This window comes from Myodes glareolus, chromosome 18 (genome assembly GCF_982192425.1).
Source record: "Myodes glareolus chromosome 18, mMyoGla1.1, whole genome shotgun sequence".
NCBI classification, from domain to species: Eukaryota; Metazoa; Chordata; class Mammalia; order Rodentia; family Cricetidae; genus Myodes; species Myodes glareolus.
The window spans coordinates 67,686,489-67,706,671 of NC_142043.1; the positions used below are offsets into that span (position 1 = coordinate 67,686,489).

General features: G+C 56.6%; 1 protein-coding gene across 2 annotated transcripts in view; it reads left to right on the plus strand.

Annotated features, from left to right (window-relative positions):
* Grm4 (glutamate metabotropic receptor 4) overlaps positions 1–20,183 on the plus strand; it is a 74,154-nt gene that overhangs the window by 22,827 nt on the left and 31,144 nt on the right. For both annotated transcript variants that reach the window (XM_087898399.1, XM_087898400.1), the window contains exon 2: positions 4,713–4,929. In XM_087898399.1, coding sequence (XP_087754525.1) covers positions 4,713–4,929 — 217 coding nt within the window. The remainder of the gene's footprint in view (positions 1–4,712; positions 4,930–20,183) is intronic.

Consider the following 20,183-nt stretch of genomic DNA (forward strand, 5'->3'; position numbering starts at 1 on the left):
TCTAGCTCAGTTTAGTAGTCCCCCTACTAGCCTAAGAAGTGTGGTAAGTGTCAACCGGACACATTCAAGTTCTGAAGTGGAGAGCCATTATTAACATATGAGACACGCAGAATCATGTCACTGCTCACAGTACAAGTTAACACGAGTGAGGCGATGCTGCAGTAACAGCCAGCCCTCAGACCTGCCGCCTGTATCAGTCAGCATGTGTGAGGCGATGCCGCAGTAACATCCAGCCCTCAGACCTGCCGCCTGTATCAGTCAGCTCAGGTGTGGCGATGCTGCAGTAACAGCCAGCCCTCAGACCTGCCGCCTGTATCAGTCAGCTCAGGTAAGGCGATGCTGCAGTAACAACTATTCTGCAAACCTCTGGGATTTGAAGACCATTGACTTAGTCATTGCTAAGTTGCATATCTGTGGATTGGTTAGTGCTTTGTCCTGCCTCGGGAACCCACCACAGGCTGGAGCCTTGCAGGTGACTCACCTGCAATGACTGCTCTGCCCAGAGGAAGCATGCATTCCCTGCTCCCAGCTCATCAAGCCAGATGTGTCATGTGACCTGGCTAACGTGTGCCACAACTGTGGGCTCTGACTAGGGAAGCAGCACCTGGCATTAGGTCCCTGCATGTTCAGTGCTTAGGCAGTCATCTCTGTTTCTTCTGCTGGGATTGGCTTCTCCGAGGTCTGTCCCTGAGTTCATGGCAGGTGAAGCCCACAGCAGGTGCTCGGGAAGCCATTACTGAGTGAGTGAGCTAATGAAGAGGCCACCAGGGTGCGCGAGGAAGTGGAGGAGGAGGAGAGTGTGGAGCTGGTGGCCATGGCAGCCACAGACGCAAAAGAACCTCTTGGACCTTGTGGACCAGATTTACTTCCTGTGACACCGTGGCAGTTTGGAAATTCCCATGTGTGCTCCCAGTCACACTGGGGTACCCTGGAGGCTCCAGAGTGTAGAGAGGCACTGAATGGAGTTCCCAGCCACACTGGGGTACCCTGGAGGCCCCAGAGGAGAGGGGCGCTGTGTGGAGCTCACAGCCACACTGGGGTACCCTGGAGGCCCCAGAGGAGAGGGGCGCTGTGTGGAGCAGACTATGGCTCCAGGGGCAGAGGAGAGCCAGGATACGGTGGAGTTTGCATGACAGAGCTGAGCGGGACAGGACGCTCCTTGGATAGAGGCCAGGCAGAGCCGCCTGCTGGACCCAGCGAGACCAGGCTGTGTGTGTAACCAGCCCCAGAGCGGCCAGAGGCTGGGGCTGGCCTTTGTCTGTAGTTGGTGTGAAGCAATGAGGGGCAGGCCAGGTTGGGGGAGCCATCCCTGCTGGTCCAGCCTGAGTTCCCCAGGTCTATGGGGAGCAGCTGGCGACTCTGGTGGGTGTGGCTTCTGAAGGGGAAGGTCCAGCGTGTGGTCCTGGAGGCAGGGGTCAGTTCATCTGCCCATCTGAGGCCTATCATGCGCCTTTCAGAGACTGCTGGGACTGTTCCTTGGTGACTCTCATCCTGTGGGTCATGACCCTTTTGGGGCCCGGAGGAAAGGGACAGAGGCTGTTGCCATTCCTGTCAGGTGGCCTTGAAGGGTCTGTGGGAGGGTCTTGCATGACTGGCCACTTGGCTCTGGCACACCAGGTCACGTGGAGGTTGGGTGGAGATTTCGCTCCAGCTGCTCTGAATGGTTTTAGAGACGATGGGAACCGTACTCAGTGATTCTATGGAACACTGACAGCTGCTTCCCTGGGTTTGATTCTGACACTTTGGAGCCTTTCTCTTGGGCCTGAGCCACGGTGTGCCGAATCCCCCTGTGTCCTGGCCAGGGTCGGCTTGCCTGGACTATTGGGGGAGAGCCAGATGGCAGCCTGTAGTCCCAAGGCTACATGCACCCCAACACAGGCCATGTGCAGGCGTACCACCTGTGGTGGGTCCCACTAGGCAGATCAGTCTCCCTCAAATCCAGCAGTGGCTCTAGGATCTGACACCCATGTCACCCTGCCAGGGGCCTTTGGCTCATCCCCTCACACCCTGCCTTCTCTTTTCCCTTTTGCCTTCTGATTTTCTTTTGAGACAAGGTCTCACCATGTAGCCCAGGCTAGCCTGGAACTCATGTCAATCCTCCTGCCTCTGCCTCCCAAGTGCTAGGTTTTCAGGATTGCCTCCACACCCAGTTCCTCTTGCCCCAGATTCCCTCAGTCCGTTACTCCCCTGCAGGAGACCTGGGGCGGAGGCGGGTGTCCCCTGGACTCGCAGCACTCCGCAGTGCAGTGGCTGTGTGCAGCCAGAAGTGTGAAGGAGTGTGCCATACCCACGTGCTCAGGTGGCTCGGCACGTGTTCTGGAACACGCATGCCTGCACAGATGCCCTGGGATTCCTGCTTGATTGTTGCTGAAGCCCAGAAGCAGCTTTTAATCTTGTGGCATGGACCTCCTCATCATTCCAAGAGTGGGGAGGGGGGCAGAGGGAGAGAAATTTCCCACTCTTTCTTCTCAGTCCCCTGCATGAATCAGAGCTCTCCTGGGGCCAGCGGCAGACACACTACGTGTCTAAGTAGCGCTTGGCCACAAGCGCCTCCTGCCTTCTCTCCTGTCTCCTGGGGAGCAGGGGTGTCCACCAGTGCGCAGGGTTGGATGCTCACTCACCTTTACATTCTTCTGCTGACACCACGCAACAGGTGACTTAAACAGGGGACACTCGGTGCTGTGGCAGGCTGAGGAGCCTGGAGGGGCCAGGCGGGCTGACTGCGCAGTACGGTGCCTTCTACCCAGTAGAAGGGTTGGGTGTGTGAAACAGTCCATGGCTACAGCTTCCCTCAGGACCTGGGAGTGGAAATGGGCTGCTGAGCCTGGTGGCTGCGATGCTTGTCCCCGTCCCCAGAGTGTAGCAGAAGCAGCGTCCTCAGCACCAGAACAGAGCAAGTCTCACATCCAGTGGGTGTTTTGTCTAGGACCAGGGCAGGGGAGGCTGAGGAAGTGGCAGGAGTCCTTCTGGGCCACCATTTTGAGATGTGAGTCTCTGAGGAGAATGCTAATGGAGCATCCTTCCCTCTCCAACTGAGACAGGGAGCCGAGGAGGGCACACAGCCCCATGAATCAGCAGGGCTGAATCACCTGGTGTGGCAGACTCTCAGACGGGCCCCTTTGCCCTGCAGTGCCCCTGTCCCTCCCCCATGTCAGACTGGGGCAGTGGGAGGAAGGGAGCCTCAGAAAGCAGCAAGCATTCAAGGATGTCTCCCTGGTAGTGTTGGGGCTGTGGACGGAGGTGGGGTGAGCTCAGGTAGAGAGGGCAGGCCTGGGAGGCTGTGTGTGTGTGTGTGTGTGTGTGTGTGTGTGTGTGTGTGTGCACATGCGTGCGTGCACGCGCCCTGCAGATAACCACAGGCCTGCTCTCAGGAGTACCAGGAATTCCCCCTATTACCAGCCACTCCTAATTGCCCATTCTGTAACTGCAGAGCCTGGGGCCTGGGGTGGAGAAGGGACTGGTGAGCAAGAGTTGAGCTCGAACCCCAAACCTCAGCCTGAAACCTTTCTTGGTGGGACTTCAGAACCTGTGCTGTGACAGGGAGAAGGGACTGGTCTACTGTCCCTTACCCTGACCTGGTCCAGGTTGGTATCTGTTCCAGAGCCTCAGGGACTTCTGGGGCAGTAAAGCCTGGCTTTCCTGCTGGCTACCACGCAGAAGCTCCATGCAGACCCCCATCTTTGTGGGAATGGAATACAGTCAGTGTGGTAGAGGGCCCTCGTGTGAAGCTGCTGACTGCTGTCGGGGGCGGGGCCGGGCTCACCGGGGTTGGGCTCCCAGCCTGACAGTGGGGTACTTGGGTGTCTGTCACTCTTGGCCTGGTTGGGAGGGAGAGAGGATGAGTGAGCAGCAGACTAGCTGAGGGGACAGAGAATGGGGACCCAGACTTTGGTGCCCATCCGGAAGAAACGTGGGCAGACGGGTCCCATCCCAGCTGTCCCTTTATTCATGGTGTCTTATTGGGTTGGTTATGGGGTTGCAGGGGTTTGGGTTTATTCTGTAGAGCAATCGTGTAGGAAAACGGACATTTTAGATGTTTGCAAAGGCCCACGTACCTGTCGCGGCTTTCACTGAGTGACCGTCAGCTCTCCAGGATTGGTTTGTCCATCCTCCTGCCCCCCAGGGTCCTGAGAAGCAGACCCTAGATGTATCCCCCCCCCCCCCAGGGTTTCTCTGCAGCCCTGGATGTCTTGGATCTCTAGACCAGGCTGGCCTTGAACACAGAGATCCGCCTGCCTCTGCCTCCTGAGTGTTGTTAAAGGTGTGTGCCACCACTGCCCGGCTTCCTCTCTAGCATCTCAGAACAAATTTCTAAACATTGGTTCTCGCCTGGGACAGTCGCTCCCCCGGGACCTCTGACCCTTCTGGAGATATACTGTGGTCAGTGTAGGATGAGGTGCTTCTGGTACATAGGGCACAGACTGGGTATGGAGGACATCCACAAGGAACAGAGCAACCCTGTCCAGGAAACTCTTCCATTCCTAGACTGTCTGTGTGGCAGCCGAAAGACCCTAGGAGCAGGGAGCTGTGGTCTCCATGCTGTTGGAGAGGAGGGGACCGTGAAGAGGGCCACATGGCTCCTTTCTTGTCCTTTGGGATGTCTTTAAACAGCTAGACGAGGGGAGGGAGGCAGTGTCTATGGAAGGGCGACCGGGGTCAGCTGCCCCATTTATGCATTTGTCCATGGACCTGCCTGTCCCTCTCACCCCTAGATTCCCCAGATCAGCTACGCCTCCACAGCCCCGGACCTGAGTGACAACAGCCGCTATGACTTCTTCTCCCGCGTGGTGCCCTCGGACACGTACCAGGCCCAGGCCATGGTGGATATTGTCCGGGCCCTCAAGTGGAACTACGTGTCCACGCTGGCCTCAGAGGGCAGTTACGGTGAGAGCGGCGTGGAGGCCTTTATCCAGAAGTCCCGAGAGAACGGTGAGTCCTGCGTGGGGATGGGCCCTCTACTTCCCTGTTCTCAGCTCTTCCTGAGCTGGATTTGTTTGGTGCCCCCTGCCCGCCCCAACTCCACGATGCTGTAGCTCCTGCCATGGGTGAAGGCCATGAGGGGCAGCTCTGTCCTTTCGTGGGAAGGGAGAAGGGGAGCTAGAGGACTGTATGTAGGTGGGGATCAGGGACCCTGTGGCATGGGTGATCAACAGGGGGTGCTAAGGGATGGGTGAATGAGGACTGGCGGCTGCTGGGTGCCCTCCACAGTGGGCGTCTGGGTCTCTGCTGCCTTACCCACGGAATAGATGGCTCTTCTCACTTGTCCCTATAACAGGTGCTCCGGGGGCTCCACTGGTAAGTGACTGGCACAGCAGGGGTTAACATCTGGATGTGGACTCCAGCGATCAGGAGGGTCCTGAGGGGTGGTGGTGACAGCAGGAGGGTCCTGAGGTGGCAAGCAGGCCCCTGTGGCTTCCTAGGGTTCCCTGAGTGGAGGGCAGGGGAGGCCCTGGTGCTCCTGGCAGCCCCATCCTGTGGGCTCTAAGTAGCTCACCGCTGCCCTCGACCTTGGCCAGTGTGTATTTATACCTGCAGGGCCCGAACCTCTAATTGCTTTTCCCAAACCTGCAGTGTGGCCGGAGGTTGGTGGTGGTGATGCCCTGCAGGCATAATCCTGCTACAATTCTCTGATAAACCCTTTAATTGTAGTGGGAAAGCTGCCTGGGTGCCACTCTGTGCTACGGGTTCTGTAATTCCAGGGCTGCTCCTGCCCTGGACCAGAGAGCTATTGAAGGCACAGGCTTGTCCTTCGTGGGACTTGGCAAGGCAGAGAGGGTTTAGTCATAGTGTTTAACCCTGCCGTAGGGACCTGGAGGCAGTAGAACATGTGTTGAGCCTGCCGTCTGGGTGGCCCCAGCCTCGGAGGAGAGTGTCACTGCAGGCCTCAGGGGTCACCCAGTACCTTACTTCTTGTCACGGTACAGAGGGGCAGGTGTGGCTTTGACCCCAAGTTCCAGGGCAAGGAGTGTTGACCGGCTTCGTGTCCTTATCTACTTTATTTTCTGCCCTCGCTGTCCCCTTGCTGGGATCATGGCCAGCTGGGGTGTGGCAGGGACACAGGTGAGAGTGTGTGCGTGGCCTGCAGGCACAGGAGAAGCTGGTGTCTGCCGTATTCAGCCAAAGGCAGGGCCGCGAATTGCTTTTTCAAGCACCTAATCAGGTGTTGGGAGTGGGGAAGAATAGTCCACAAAAGATGCTTAGGAAGGATGGCAAAGTCTAGAAAAGCAAGAAAACCAGTCCTTCCCTTGCTGGGCCCTGGATCCTCCAGCTCCTGTCTGGCAAGAAGCCCTTCCCGTGGCTACCTCTCTATACTGTCCGGTGCCTCTGAGATCCGGCTGTCTAGTCTATCATCGTCTGATTCTCCCTGTTACCTGAGGGGTACCCACCCAGCCCTGTTGCTAAATGGTATTTGGTTTGGAGGATACCTCTTGGTGGGTGGGGGGAGAGAGAGAGAGAGAGAGAGAGAGAGAGAGAGAGAGAGAGAGAGGGAGGGAGGGAGGGAGGTGGAGAGGGTGGAGAGCTCCAGCAGGCCAAATTGAAATCAGAATTGAACATTGGGAGAAAGAGGCCGCAGCACCTTATAGCCTAATCCCCGAGAAAGATTAAAGATGTTTTTGGCCGTATATTGTATTGATTTGTCCTCTGAAGTATAAGTCATCTGGGAGGTGGTGGGAGACTTGAGGGGAGGGGAGATACAGAGGGGAGGCAAGGCTCTGCTTTTGGTCACAGGCTGGGACTTCTCATGGTGGTGGTGAGCATGTCAGGTCTCTGCCCTGGACACAGCTCTGGGTCCTTCAGAGGAATGTGAGCCCTCCCTCCCATTTCAAAGAGAAGCAGAGCCAGGGAAAGCAAATGGCCTTCCCAAGGCCACACAGCCAGATCGAAGGGGCTGGGACAGGAGCTGGACACAGCTTTGTCCTATGGTGGAGAGTGTTGTCCCATCAGCCCCATGACACCCTCATCTATTAACTCCATGCTTGGGGCAACTCCATGGTTGATGAAGCCCTGCCTGTGCCAACCGCCTCCCCATCTCCACCTTGACGATTACAAGTCCTTCCGCACATTGTTTAAGCGCACATAGACACTGAAGACTTAGGCCCACCTCCCTCGTGGAGAGCTTGGAAGGACCGAAGACTGCAGGAGTGGGCACCCAGAGGGGCACAGGGGTGGGCACCCAGAGGGGTGCAGGAGTGGGCACCAGAGGGGCACTGGAGTGGGCACCAGAGGGGAGCAGGAGTGGACACCCAGAGGGGCACTGGAGTGGGCACCAGAGGGGTACTGTAGGGCTTCATCTTTGGGTTCAGGAAGGCTATGATGGGTGCTTAGGAGTAAGCCCTGGCTACTCTGTGGGTGGTTCAGTCAGGAGTAGGGGGAGACAGGAGGGGACTGTTGTGGCTTTAGCTTGGAATATCTGCCTATTTGTGACCCAGCAGCTTCTGCCTCCCCTCGCCGCCCCACAACTGCCTACTCTTTGAGGAGGTGGCCTGAGGCCCATCTTGGAGAATTTAGGAGGAGAGGGGCCTTGCCACATGCCTGTTCCTCCCCGCATTCCAGAAACCCACAGGCTGCCCTGAACCTCAGACCCAGCGTGTCTGGGGCCTGGCACTGCCCGTGGGACCACCATGATCAGCCCGCTGAGTGGCAAGACCCACCAGGCCCCAGCTGGTGTCTTCGCTAGGCTGGGGATTGGCAAGGTGTTGACATGAATGTGGCTGCTACTGATGTCCAGGTCAATCCTGTGTGACGAAGATGAACCCCCATGCTTGCATGGCCCGCCTCGGGGACTTTGCCTGTCTGCTCTGGTTTCTCTGATGCTCTGGCCTGCAGCAGGGTGTTGACACCTCTCAGGTTGGTGAGTCCCTAGGGTTAGATGTCATCAGGCCCTGGTGTGTGTGCGTGCACGCGTGTGTGTGCTGCCACTTCCCCCGGTTCTCTCTGCTGGCCTTTGATGAGTGTGCCTTGACAGCAGCGAGAGGGAGATGTCACTTGCTGGGCTGCCCTGCTCTGAGTCTACTGCCTTCTGTCTTCCGCAGGAAGCCATGTGCGTGCTGCAAGGAACATGCTGTTTCTTTGTGTAACAGTCCTAACTGTCCTGGAACTCGCTCTGTAGACCAGGCTGGTCTCGAACTCACAGAGATCCGCCTGCTTCTGCCTCCCGAGTGCTGGTATTAAAGGCACATGCCACCACCGCCTGGCGATGTTTTGGGGTTTAAAGAATCCCCCTTGGTGGCGTTGGCTTTTGCTGCTCACCTCTGGGCCCAAGTGCTATGGCAGGAGACTCAGGGCCCAAGTGCTACGGCAGGAGGCTCAGGGCCCAAGTGCTACGGCAGGAGACTCAGGGCCCAAGTGCTATGGCAGGAGACTCAGGGCCCAAGTGCTATGGCAGGAGGCTCTGGGCCCAAGTGCTATGGCAGGAGACTCAGGGCCCAAGTGCTATGGCAGGAGGCTCTGGGCCCAAGTGCTATGGCAGGAGGCTCAGGGCCCAAGTGCTATGGCAGGAGACTGAGCTCTAACCCACTGCCTTGAACCTGGGCCTTCCGTTTCCACTTTGGTCCAACAGGAATATGAATAGTGTGTGCACCCCGCCCCTCCCCTCCCCAGAAGCGCTGTGAGGTTCCACTGAGAGTCAGTCTGAGCTCTAGACCTGTTGTGGGTGTGGTTGGCCTTGAACTTGGAAGGGTACTTCTCTGAGCCTTAGCTTCTTCGCTGATGTGAAGGTGTGGGGGCAGGGGACCTCTGGATTCCCACGATTGAGTTCTTCATGCCCTTAGCTTTCCAGTCTTACCTCACTGGAGGCCAGGTACCGCGGTGACCCTTGGCCCCAGACCTCAGGTCGCCAGTGCTCCTGCAGCCAGGAGTTCCTTTAGCACCTCCTAGTGTTTCATCCCAAAGTCTCTAAGTTTATCTTCTCCCCAAATCCTCTTGTGTCTTCCAGGCACCCATGGAGTCAGGAGGGGGCTCCTCTAATTGCTTCTGGTTGTTCAGCAGCAGCTGACAAAGGCCCAGATCAGTCAGATCAGTGGCTTTCTCCTGTCTGCTGACCTGTCTACCCTGCTGCTCCCTCCTGTGGCCCTCCATGCCACCACTAAGCTTTTGGAGTAGCGGCCAAGCATGAGCCATTGCCTTGTCCCAGGGGTTGGAGGAACCACAGACAGTTTCCTTGTCTGACTCCCTTGGGGCTCTGCCCCACCCCCGGCATTGTGCAGAGTGCCAGCAGTGTTGTCCCGCCCCTGCCCCATGCACACTTGTGTGACCCTAGTCACACCTCTCCAGGATTGTTCAGTTCTTCTTGTGTAGGACCAGCACAGGGCCATGTGGGTGCTGAAGCCGTTTCTGTCTGCCTTGTTGTTCTGTCCCCTTCCACATGTCCCCTTCAGAGTACTTGAGGCTGAACAGACTCTGCCGCCTCACCCAGCTCCTCAGACAGCCCCTAGGACAGCCTGCCTGTTCTAGACTTCTGAGACTCTATCCACAGTAGAGCCAGACTGGCATTTGGGGAGAGTCATGGGGGGAACAGGATGAAGAGAAAGAAGAGGAACCTATCACCTGGAGCCTCTTGGGCCACCAGAGGGGGAGTGTGCCTGGAGCCACTGAGGGCTGTGAACAGAGACATGAGGGTGTGCAAGGGTGATGGACTTGTCCCCCCCCACCACATATCACACACACACACACACACCACACATTACATACCACACACCACACATACACACACGCACACACACCACATGCCACACACACACATACACCACATACCACACACATCACACACATATACCACATACACACACATACCACATACCACATACACCACACACACACACATACCACACACACCACACACACACATACACACACCACAAACCACACATACACAGACCCCACATACCACACATACACACACCCCACATACCACACACACACACACACCACACACACACACACACACACCACACACACACACACACACACACACCACACATACACACACACACACCCCAATATATTTTTAAGAGATGAGGGTTTGGACCGTGGGTTCAGGTGGAGAGAAGAAAGGAGGGTTGTGTTCTAGGCACTGTGGTCTTGGGCTCCCGCGGACAGAGGTGCTTGGGCCCAGCCCAAGCTTCAGCACCACGGAGAGTGGCACCGAGGCCAGGCTGGGCATTCCTGGGCAGCTCTGCTCAGCCGGGTTGGCTCCAGCCTGTAGCAAACTGCCTGTTCCTGGCCAGCCTGCAGACACCGAGCCAGCCGGGCGTCTGCGAGACACAGCCCTTCCCCTCTGCTTTGTTACCAATTTCCTCCTTACCCAAACACATTTATTCCTGGACGCTGCTGTGACCAGGCAGGTCTGGCCGCAGCAAGGAGGGAGATGAAAGTGCTGGTCTCCAGCCGTCAGTGCGCATGGCTGAAGGGGCTGTGGTTGCAGGCTAGGGAGCCTGGGACAGGAGAGAGCTTCCTTTGGGAGACCCAGGACTGGGCCTGGCTCAGAGGGTGTCCTGGTGGAGCAGGCCAGATGGAACAGGCTACGAGGCAGGAAGTGTGCCCAGGCTGGCCTGGCGGCTTTCCCGTGTGGTTGGGCCACTGGTCCTTTTGGGCTCTTGGTTTCTCTGAAGAGGTAATTGGGCGCAGTGAGGACTGGAGGGTGCGGGCTTGCCTCTGGGCGTGTACACCCAGGTGAGCACTTGGTCTCCTGGATCCTCCTCTTCCTGCGTCTCCACCCTCCTTGACTCTTGTGTGCTACATCTGGCTCTATTTTACCATAGACAGAATAACCATGTAGGTATTCTAGGCAAATTCTTTGCAAATTTTTAATGAGCCAGAAGGAAGCTAAGGAGGCCTTGGGACCCAAGGGAAGCCTTGGGTGTAGGAAGCAGCGGGACAAGGTTGACAAGAAGGGGATGGAAGAGAGGATGAGGGGGGCAGGAGGAGCAAGAAGAGCCCTGAGGCCCTTGCCACCTCTTGCCAGGAGAACTTCCTTTTGGTCCAGAGATGTGGGGAGAGGGACAGGATGACTTACTAGTCACCAAAAAGAAGTGAAATAGAGGAGGGGCTGGGGAGGGGCAAGAGGCAGGGAGGAGAGAGCACCTAAGTCAGAGACAGAGTGGGCGGAGGCAGCCATGCAGGCTCTGGATCACAGGTGGGCTCAGTTTCCTTCTCCACATACCCAGGATGTGAGCTGATTGGGAGGGGCCAGCGAGGCAGCACAGGGCAATGCTCACTGTCTAAGGAGGGCTGTCTGGTCAGGGAGGGCTGATGGGGTGGGTGGGAGGGAGAGGGGGAGAGGAAGGAGGCTGAAGACAGTGAATGGGTAGGGAACACAGGAAGCGTGCGGCGGGGAGGGCTAGAGATGGGGCCGGGCTTCTGGACCACTGTCCAGCTACAACTCAATTGTCAGTCAGTGAACTGAGCTTGCTCCTTCAGTATCCACATGCGCTTCGGGATGACGGGGTTGTAGTGGCAGGGCTCCTGGGTGGGGAACAGCAAGAGGGAGCTGGGTGCCCTGTCAGCCCCTGGGGGACACTCTGGAGTGGATTTAGGGAGGGGCGAACACAATGGACTGGAGAGTAGGAGGGGACGCTGGCTGTTCTGTGAGAATAGGGCCCACAGGGAAGGGGGCATCACAGCTGGGGCTCGAGTGGTCGGCTGCCTGGGTCAGCCTGGGACAAGCTGAAGTCCCTCTGCGGACTCAGGTTTAGATCAGAAGGGAGCTAAAGGGCCGGTAGTCAGTCCTTTCTTGCTCCTGATGCTCTTAGAGACGTGAGCAGTTATTACAACTTCATCTCTAATACCCAGTCAGGTTCTGGGGAGGGTCCCTCGTGCCATAGCTAGTGCCAGTCTGACACGAGGAAAGTCCCACGCCAAACCAGAGGAGCTGGCAGGTCCCACCCCACCCCACCCATCAGGGTGGGCATAAATGTCCTACAGGCCACCTCTAGGACTGAGGCTTGAAGCCCCCTTCCTCCCTGCCTAGCATGTCTTTCCCCTCCCAGGGCTGGTGGCTAGCTTTGGGACTGCAAGCCTTCGCCCAACAGCTGCAGGTCTGGGACAGTTTTGATGGGTCAGTTCCTGATCTGGTTCATCAGTTCTTACTAACTGGAACTTGTGGCAGCCGGGTCTCTGGGTACCACCCCCCCATACCACACACACACACACACACACACACGCACACACACACACGGCCCTGACCATTAAGCTGGGTCAGGCTGACTTCTGCTGTTTTGGGTCTGTGTCACCCTCATTGCTAGCCACCAAGGCCAGACGGTTCCCTTTCGGGGGCATGGGTCAACAGCCTCATTTTCCACCAGGAAGCTAAAGCTAAATGGGGTACAGGGTCTGCCCCCGACCCCTGGTTCTATTGCTCAGCCGCCGCTGCCCTTTAGCCTGGCTTGCAGAGAGGGCAGGGCTGGCTGGGAGGGCCCTGGAGGACTTCCTTACCAGGGACTGCGGTGCCAGGCTCAGGGCTGAGCTGCCTGCAGCGAGACATGCTTGGGCTGCCTGCGTAATTACATCTCAACATTTCATTTTGCTTGTCAGTTTCCACTTCCCGGGGATGTGGACTTCTAAATATTTTATCCCAGTGTGCAACGGCCCGCCCCACTCTGGCCAAACCGCAGGGCAGGATCACTGCTGCCAGCCCCTGACCCCCTTTGCTCTCTCCTGCCTGAATGTTGCTCCTATGGGGGGGGTGGAATTGGCCTGGCACCCTAGGTCTCTCTACATGCAGGAATCTCCAATATCAGCCCACTGGCTTCCCATCTCCTAGACAGCAAATGGAAATTATTATTATTATTATCTTTTTTGAGACAGAGTTTCTCTGTGTAACCCTGGCTGTCCTGGAACTCACTCTGTAGATCAGGTTGGCCTCAAACTCAGAGATCCACCTGCCTCTGCCTCCCGAGTGCTGGGATTAAAGTCATGTGCCACCACTGCCTGGGTGTATTGAACTATTATTAATTGAGCTCCCCTGTCTGCTGGGACCTGGAGAGTTAAAGGGAGGATGATACATCTCTTGAGGGACTCCCATAGAGGAAAGCCAACCTCAGGACAACACAGGGCAGTTTTGTTGTGTTCTTGCGTCAGGCACTGTCCTGTGCCCTTACCTGTGTTTGCTTGCTTAGTCTTTCTTTCTTTCTTTCCTTCTTTCTTTCTTTCTTTCTTTCTTTCTTTCTTTCTTTCTTTCTTTCTTTCCTTCCTTCCTTCCTTCCTTCCTTCCTTCCTTCCTTCCTTCCTTCTTCCTTCCCCCCCCTCTCTCCCTTCCCCACCAATCTCTCTGAGATAGAGTTTCACTATGCAGGCCTGGTTGGCTTTGAATTCAAGGCAATCCTCCTGCCTCAGCCTTCTGATTGCTAGGATTATAGATGTGTGCTACCACACTCTCCTATATGCCCCGTTCTTCACACTTGATGATGGACAACATCCAGGGAGAATTAAATACCTTGTCCAAAGTTACAGAGCTAAGAAGTGGGACTTGGGACTTCAGTCCTGGCTCCGCTCAGCCCTCTCTCTGATGCAGACAAGTTACACAGCACAAGGCAGGGGTGACCAATGCCATTAGAGAGAGCAGAGGGGCAGGACTGGACCACTTCCAAGAGCTGAGAAAATTTGGGGGCATCAGACCCAAAGGCTTTGTGGGGAAGGCAGACAGGAGGGAAGTAGCGACTGCTTGCCTCGGGACCATAGTGGCCAAGACTTGAGGTAGCAGTGGCTCGGACGAAGTGGTCCTGTTTAAACAGCTGGCATGGATGGGGCTGGAGAGCCCTTGTGTAACCCTTGTCTGCCTGCTTCTGGATGCAGAGGTGGATGAGAAAGGAGTAGAGGTCTTGTTCTGTGTGTGGTAGGTACCCTTGGGTATGACTGATGGAGACAACCTTGGCCAGACTGGGCCCTTTTAGCTACTGAGCACCCCTTGTCCACAGACTGACCAGTGAACTGGTCAGTAGACCGGGGTCTGCACTCAGCAGCTAGGAGTATGTGAGGGTCTTGGGGAAACCCCAGCCCTCTCTGCAGTGAATCTGGGGAGCAGGTGGATTTCCTCCATCCATGAACAGTCATTTTGCTGAGGGGGAATGGGTGGAAGGATATTAGTGGACAGGCCTCCACCGATTTTCTGTTTGCATTCCGTCCCCTTGGTTCCCTCCTCAGCACCTGCCTCTAGCACTTCCCTTCTCTGAATTTTTTCCGGCTTCATTGTTTCGGAGGTGCTTTGCCTAAATGCATTTGTGTTCGATATTAGGACAATCACTCAGTGGATTTCCTCCCTAGAGTCCAACACCGTGAATAATGAAGCCCTGAGCCTTGCTGTAGGCCAGCTAGGGACAGCAGGGCTTTCATGGTGGTCTGTGTATCCTCCCTCACCCTGGGCACTTGGCCTGGTCCAGGCTGGATATGTATCATGTTCTTACTGCTGGGTGACTTGGCTGTCAGTGGGAAGTAGTGGGTGTCTGAGGTGAGACCGGGGCCGTCTGCGCCCTCTTAGCCCCCAGTGTCACAGTGTCTCGCTGGTCTCTAATGCCTCACTGGGTATCCCTAACCCCTCAGGGACATGGCTCAGTGCCAAGAGAGGAGACAGTGAAGATGAGGCTTTGCCATAGACCCTGGGTGCTGAACAGCAGCTCAGATCTGCCCAGCTAAGTGCAAAGGCCTAAGCAACGAGACGTCTGAGGCCTGTAAGGTGTGAGCCTCCAGAGAGCTGCCGTGAGCCTCAGCTTCCAGCAGACCCTGGAGTGTGTGGGGTCGCGTGGTACCTGGTGTGAATGGGTGGTTCACTGGGCGCTCAGTAAGAGGACCTCCCCATGAGGAAAGGGCTGGGCCTGAGAGAGTGAGTGTACATGCTTGGTGGACATGGGAGACTGGGGAAGCTGTGGGGGAGGGGGCCACGGTGGGTAGACTTACTGCCTGACTGACTAGGGACATTTGCATCTGTGTTGTCTCTGTGACAGCGTGTTGTCTGTGGCTGTGTGCTGTACTTCTATAAGAAAAGGGCTCCATGCTTGGGCATCCATTCGAGGTCATTTAGGCACAACTGTGTGGGCTGGTGGGCTCAATCCATCTCCTGTGGTGTGCACAGCTGTGGTGTGTGGGGGCCGTGGCATCAGCAGTGGCCGTGGTGCCTGCACGAGCTTGCATAGCTGTGGATTGTGCAAGGTGTGGCCGTTTCGGGTGTGTGGCCCTGCGTTAGTCCTTGTGGTGGTGGCTCTTCTGTGGGATAGGATGGGAGAGCTGTGTCTCTGTGAGGTCCTGGAGTGTGGAGCCACCACGAGCAGTGTGTTGAGTGTGTGTGTGCGTGTGTGTGTGTGTGCGTGTGATGTGTGTGCTGCTGTGCATGCATCCGTATGTGTGTGCATGTGTGTGGTGTGTGCTGCTGTGCTTGTGTGCGTGCGCGCGTGTGTGTAGTGTGTGTGTGTGATGTGTGTGGTGCTGTGCATGCGTGCGTGTGTGTGTGCATGTGTGTATGTGTGTGGTGTGTATGCTGCTAACGGCCTCCAGAGAGGATGCTGCCATCGCCTTGAACAGCCCTCGTGCTTCTGAGCTGTGGCCCCGTGACTGCCCAGCACCGTGTTTCAAGAATAGTGAATGCTAAGCCCAGACCCTAGTCTCCAAAGCTGAGGACCCGAGAACACTCTGAGGGACCCTGACCCAGCTGAGTGGTGAGTTCCATCTCTGTCCAGCAGCCCTGCCACACTAAGTTCTACTGCACCTCCACCAGCCCCACCAGGGGACATTTGCAGCCTTCTCTGTCTTACAGGTCAGAGAGGCTTGGTAACCTGTCTGAAAGTTCATGGGGAGGAAGCAGCCAGTCCAGCTCACCTTCCTTTGCCCTGCTTGGTTTCCTTGTCGCACGTCAATTCTGAACACCGGGATTGTGTTCTCATTGTGCACAGACCTGAGTCCACTGAGACCTGACACGTCTTTCCCCAGGTGACCCGCTGCCCACCAGGAGCTGGAGTCATCTCAGCAAGGGAGAGGATGGCGCCACACGCCCCTCTCTGGCCCAGCTCTCTCATGCTGAGCTTTGGGACAGCCAAGGGACACTGTCAGCTTGCTGTCCTTCTGCCTGTTTGTGTTCCGTGTCCCTGTTCTTCCAGTGCTTGCTGCAAGGGAATAACAGAACAGACGGCAGAACTGAGAGAGGCCCATGGGCATGTATCTACAAGTGTGTCTAGAACCCATGGGGGCAGACTGTCCGCTTCATGAAGTGGACATCCGGCACCACAGTGTACCCAGAGCCTGTGGAAGATAAGGTGCTCTGAGGGACAATCACTGTAGGCTCTGGGGGCATAGACACCCCTGAGAGGGGCATGTGCGGGTGGCATTCCTCCAGAGCCTGTCACCCATGCTCACCACTGTCCCTTTGCACCCTGTCCCTTGTTCCTGTAGCAAACATGGACGACTCCCTTTCCCCAGCAGACCCCTGGGTACGTGTCCTAGGGAGAAGGAACCCAGTGAGAGAAAAGGGCTGGTGGGTAGTGGAAAATCCCTGGCCAGTTGGTACAGGGTGCTCCTGGCTAGGGGGGCAACCTGCCCAAAGACCTGTTGTAGGGCAGAGGTTGTCAGAGAGGCAGGTCCTGGGAGGCCTGAAGTGAGGTAGCAGCTGCCAACCTGAGCAAGCCACATGGATGTTACCCATGTTGGTGTGTGTACATCTGCACAGTGTGAACTCACCGGGACAGGTAGGGTGAGAGAGTGAGCAGGCTGGACAGTGCCGAGTGGAGAGGAGGTTGGGACAGTGCAGGCCAGGCCTGACTGAGCCACTGTCTGGCCAGACCCAGAGCTCGGTGTAGTGTTGGACCCAGGGCGATCCAAGTCCAGCTCTCTCTCCCCTACCCCTAGCTCACCTTGGAGCAGCCTCAGGGGAAGATGAGATCCCTGGGTGGGGTGATCCCCACCACAAACAGTACTGGACCCCAGTTCTGCTACCTGAACTCTACTATCAGAACCCCATCATTTAGCCATGGCCTTGCTTCATGGCAGGACACTGTCGGCCACCCACCCCTTCAAGGGCCCATTTTCTATCTCTTTTCCTGGGAGCAGGTTTAAGGCTGGGATTGCTGACAGCCTGGCTTAGGAAGGAAGGAGGGGAAGAGAAAGTGGTGTGTGTGTGTGTATGTGTGTGTGTGTGTGTGTGTATGTGTGTGTGTGTGTGTGTGTGTGTGTGTGTGAGAGAGAGAGAGAGAGAGAGAGAGAGAGAGATTCCCAACTACCTCCTGCCTGCCCTGTTTCCTGCAGGGAGCCTAGCATGGCCTGGATGCCTTCCCCTGCCCTCCTCTGTCTTCCCCTGCTCTCCCTGCCCTCCCCTGCCCTCCCCTGCCCTCCCCTGCCCTCCCCTGCTCTCCTCTCTGCAGTCTACTGTATTCTGCAGCAATATAGGCTTTTCCACTTGACTTCCTAGGGTTTGTTTTTTCATTATTTTTTTCCTGGTTTTTACATTTAAAAGCATTTTTCAGAAAAGGGAAAAGAGAATGAGAGGAGGAGCCTGCAGGACCACTACAGTGAGAAACCGAGGAGGACCTGAGCAGGTGGGGAGGAGCCTGAGCAGGTGGGAAGGACCTGAGCAGGTGGGGAGAAACCTGAGCAGGTGGGGAGGAGCCTGAGCAGATGGGGAGAAACCTGAGCAGGTGGGGAGGAGCCTGAGCAAATGGGGAGGAGCTGAACAGGTAGGGAGGAGTCTGAGCAGATGGGGAGGAGTCTGAGCAGATGGGGAGGAGTCTGAGCAGGTGGGGAGGACCTGAGCAGGTGGGGAGGAGCCTGAGCAGGTGGGGAGGAGTCTGAGCAGATGGGGGAGGAGCCTGAGCAAGTAGGGAGGAGTCTGAGTAGGTGGGGAGGACCTGAGCAGGTATAGGAGGAGCCTGAGAAAGTGTGAGAGGTGGGACCCAGCCTCAGGCATTCAGAACACAGGCGGTGGTCAGCATAGAATGTGGAGATTTGCCCCTGCTAAGTGTCTCCAGGTAAGGCGAAGTTCCTCTCTGGCCTTAGACTCTCTGTTCTCCTAGTGTGTACTGGGGTCTTGGGCCCCATGGGCTGCATGTAATCAGAGATCTCTTCAGTGAGAGGCTGTGGCATCTGCCTCTGGCCAGCACACTGAGGCCCTGGCTTGGCTAGGACGCGGGTCTGCAGCTAGCACACGGTTGGTTCTGGACAGGGATCTGGCAGCCAGGTTCCTGGTAGGAGGTTGGATAGGACCTGGGGAATGATCTGAGGGATCTCTAAAGGAGACCCATCAGGCTTTGGAGGGCATGGGAAGCCCAGATTCCTTCAGGCCGCTTAGTCCTGTGTATGCCTAGAGCTAGAGATTGGCTGTTTCTTGTCTGTCTGTCTGCCAGCTCCTATTGCTCCATACTGCAGTGTGGACAGAGCTCTTGGCAGAGTTCACAGAGAGCTGGAAGGCAGTGGAGTGGGGGAGGAAGACAGTGCCCCAGGGAGAGCAAGGGTATCGAGTGGTGGGTGCCGGTGCTGGACATGGGCACCCGATAACAGTGTGGTCTGTGAGTCCAGGAAAGACCGCGTGATTGTGCACACATACACATAGGAGTGTGCACACACATGTGTGTACTCTGCACCTGTTCCACAGAGGTGGTGAGACTTTGGCGGTGGGAACCTTGCCTCTCATCTCGAGGCTGCTGCAGAGGGAGGGGCTTTCTGGATGAGGAGGGCTTCAGGAGAAAGTAGGTTGGTCTGATGGAGGCTCTGGGCACGGAACAGGATTGCTGCCTCACTTCCCATCCTTCGCTAGGCTACCTGCCGGCTCTGAGCCTCAGTTTCCGAGTCTGTCAGATATGGATATTAGTATTCATTCTTGGGTTGGCTGTGCAGACACACAGAGGTCAGACCTAGTCAGTGCGAAGCACGGGGTGCGTACTCAATCAGCGCGGGGCCTCAGGAGCCACTTTGTTTCTCTCTGTCTGTGACAGGACCCAGGAGAGAAGTGAAGCAAAGTCTTGCCACTCACAGGAGCCATGTCCCCCTGGACAGACCCCATGAGGCAGTTCTCTGTCCCCACTCCCCCAGCTGCCATGTTGACTGTGGGCAGTGAAGTCATGACACTGTGGGCACTTGCTTTCTTGTGATTGAGCAATGCACTAAACATCCACCCAAAGCCACGCCTAGGTGCGCCCACACTCCTGTGCCCAGAGCTGCCCATCTCTACAACCATCTCCTCACTACACACACGGTAGGCTAACTGGTGGCTTGCCACCAAATGGCCTGACTTTAAATCTCAGCTCCTCACCGAACTATCCCCATAACCTGGGGAAGCCACTCCACCTCTGAGAGCCTCAGTTTCCCTATCTGTCTACTAGAGCTGGGGACTGACTGTTTCTTGTCTGTCTGTCTGTCTGCCGGCTGCTATTGCTCCATACTGTAGTGTGGACAGAGCTCTTGGCGGAGTTCACAGAGAGCCGGAGGGCAGTGGAGTGGGGGCGGGAGACAGTGCTGGGACTGTGGTGTCACGCCACAGAGGAGTGACTTCATGTGGCCTCTCTTAGGTCACAATCAACTTGTGTGGGATGCTCCATAAATACCACATCCTCCAAGGCCACACACAACACTCAGTTTCCTGTGACTAACATCCCCTTCAATGAGCCATTGCCTCTTCCTCCTCCTTTTCGGCAAGATGAGGCATGCAGGCCAGGCCAGCTTGCGCTGGCCCGGGAGTGTGCCTTAACCTAACACTTTCTCCCTGTAGGAGATAAACTCCGGCTTCCCACTTCCTCCTTGAGCCAGGTGGCCCATCCCCACTGCCTGGACTAGCCGCTTCCTTTTGTCCATCTGTGTCCCCAGATGGGGGAGAAGACACGTCGCCATTGGCCCATTTTCTAACTGGAGAGAGACCATATGGCAGGTTGGCAGGAGCTGAGTACTGCCATCGTAAGAATGCCGCCAGCCAGCGAGGGCAGCCAGCCCTTCCCGGGCTCTTTCTGTGGCCCACGGCTGGAAGGGGTGGAGACCCAGATCAGGGACCCTGGGTCTGGTTCCCTTGACCATGTTTGAGACTTGCTGTGTGTCTAGGAGTGTGTGTGTGTGTGTGTGTGTGTGTGTGTGTGTGGTGTATGCTCGTACACATGTGTGCCCTGGTTAAGCAGCCACCCTCAGTGAGTGTCTTTGCCACTGTGTATGTCCCCCCCGCCAGCAAGCCACCTCCTGCCCTCTCACATGCAGCCCTGTGTCCTCTTGGGAGGTAGCCTCCAGGA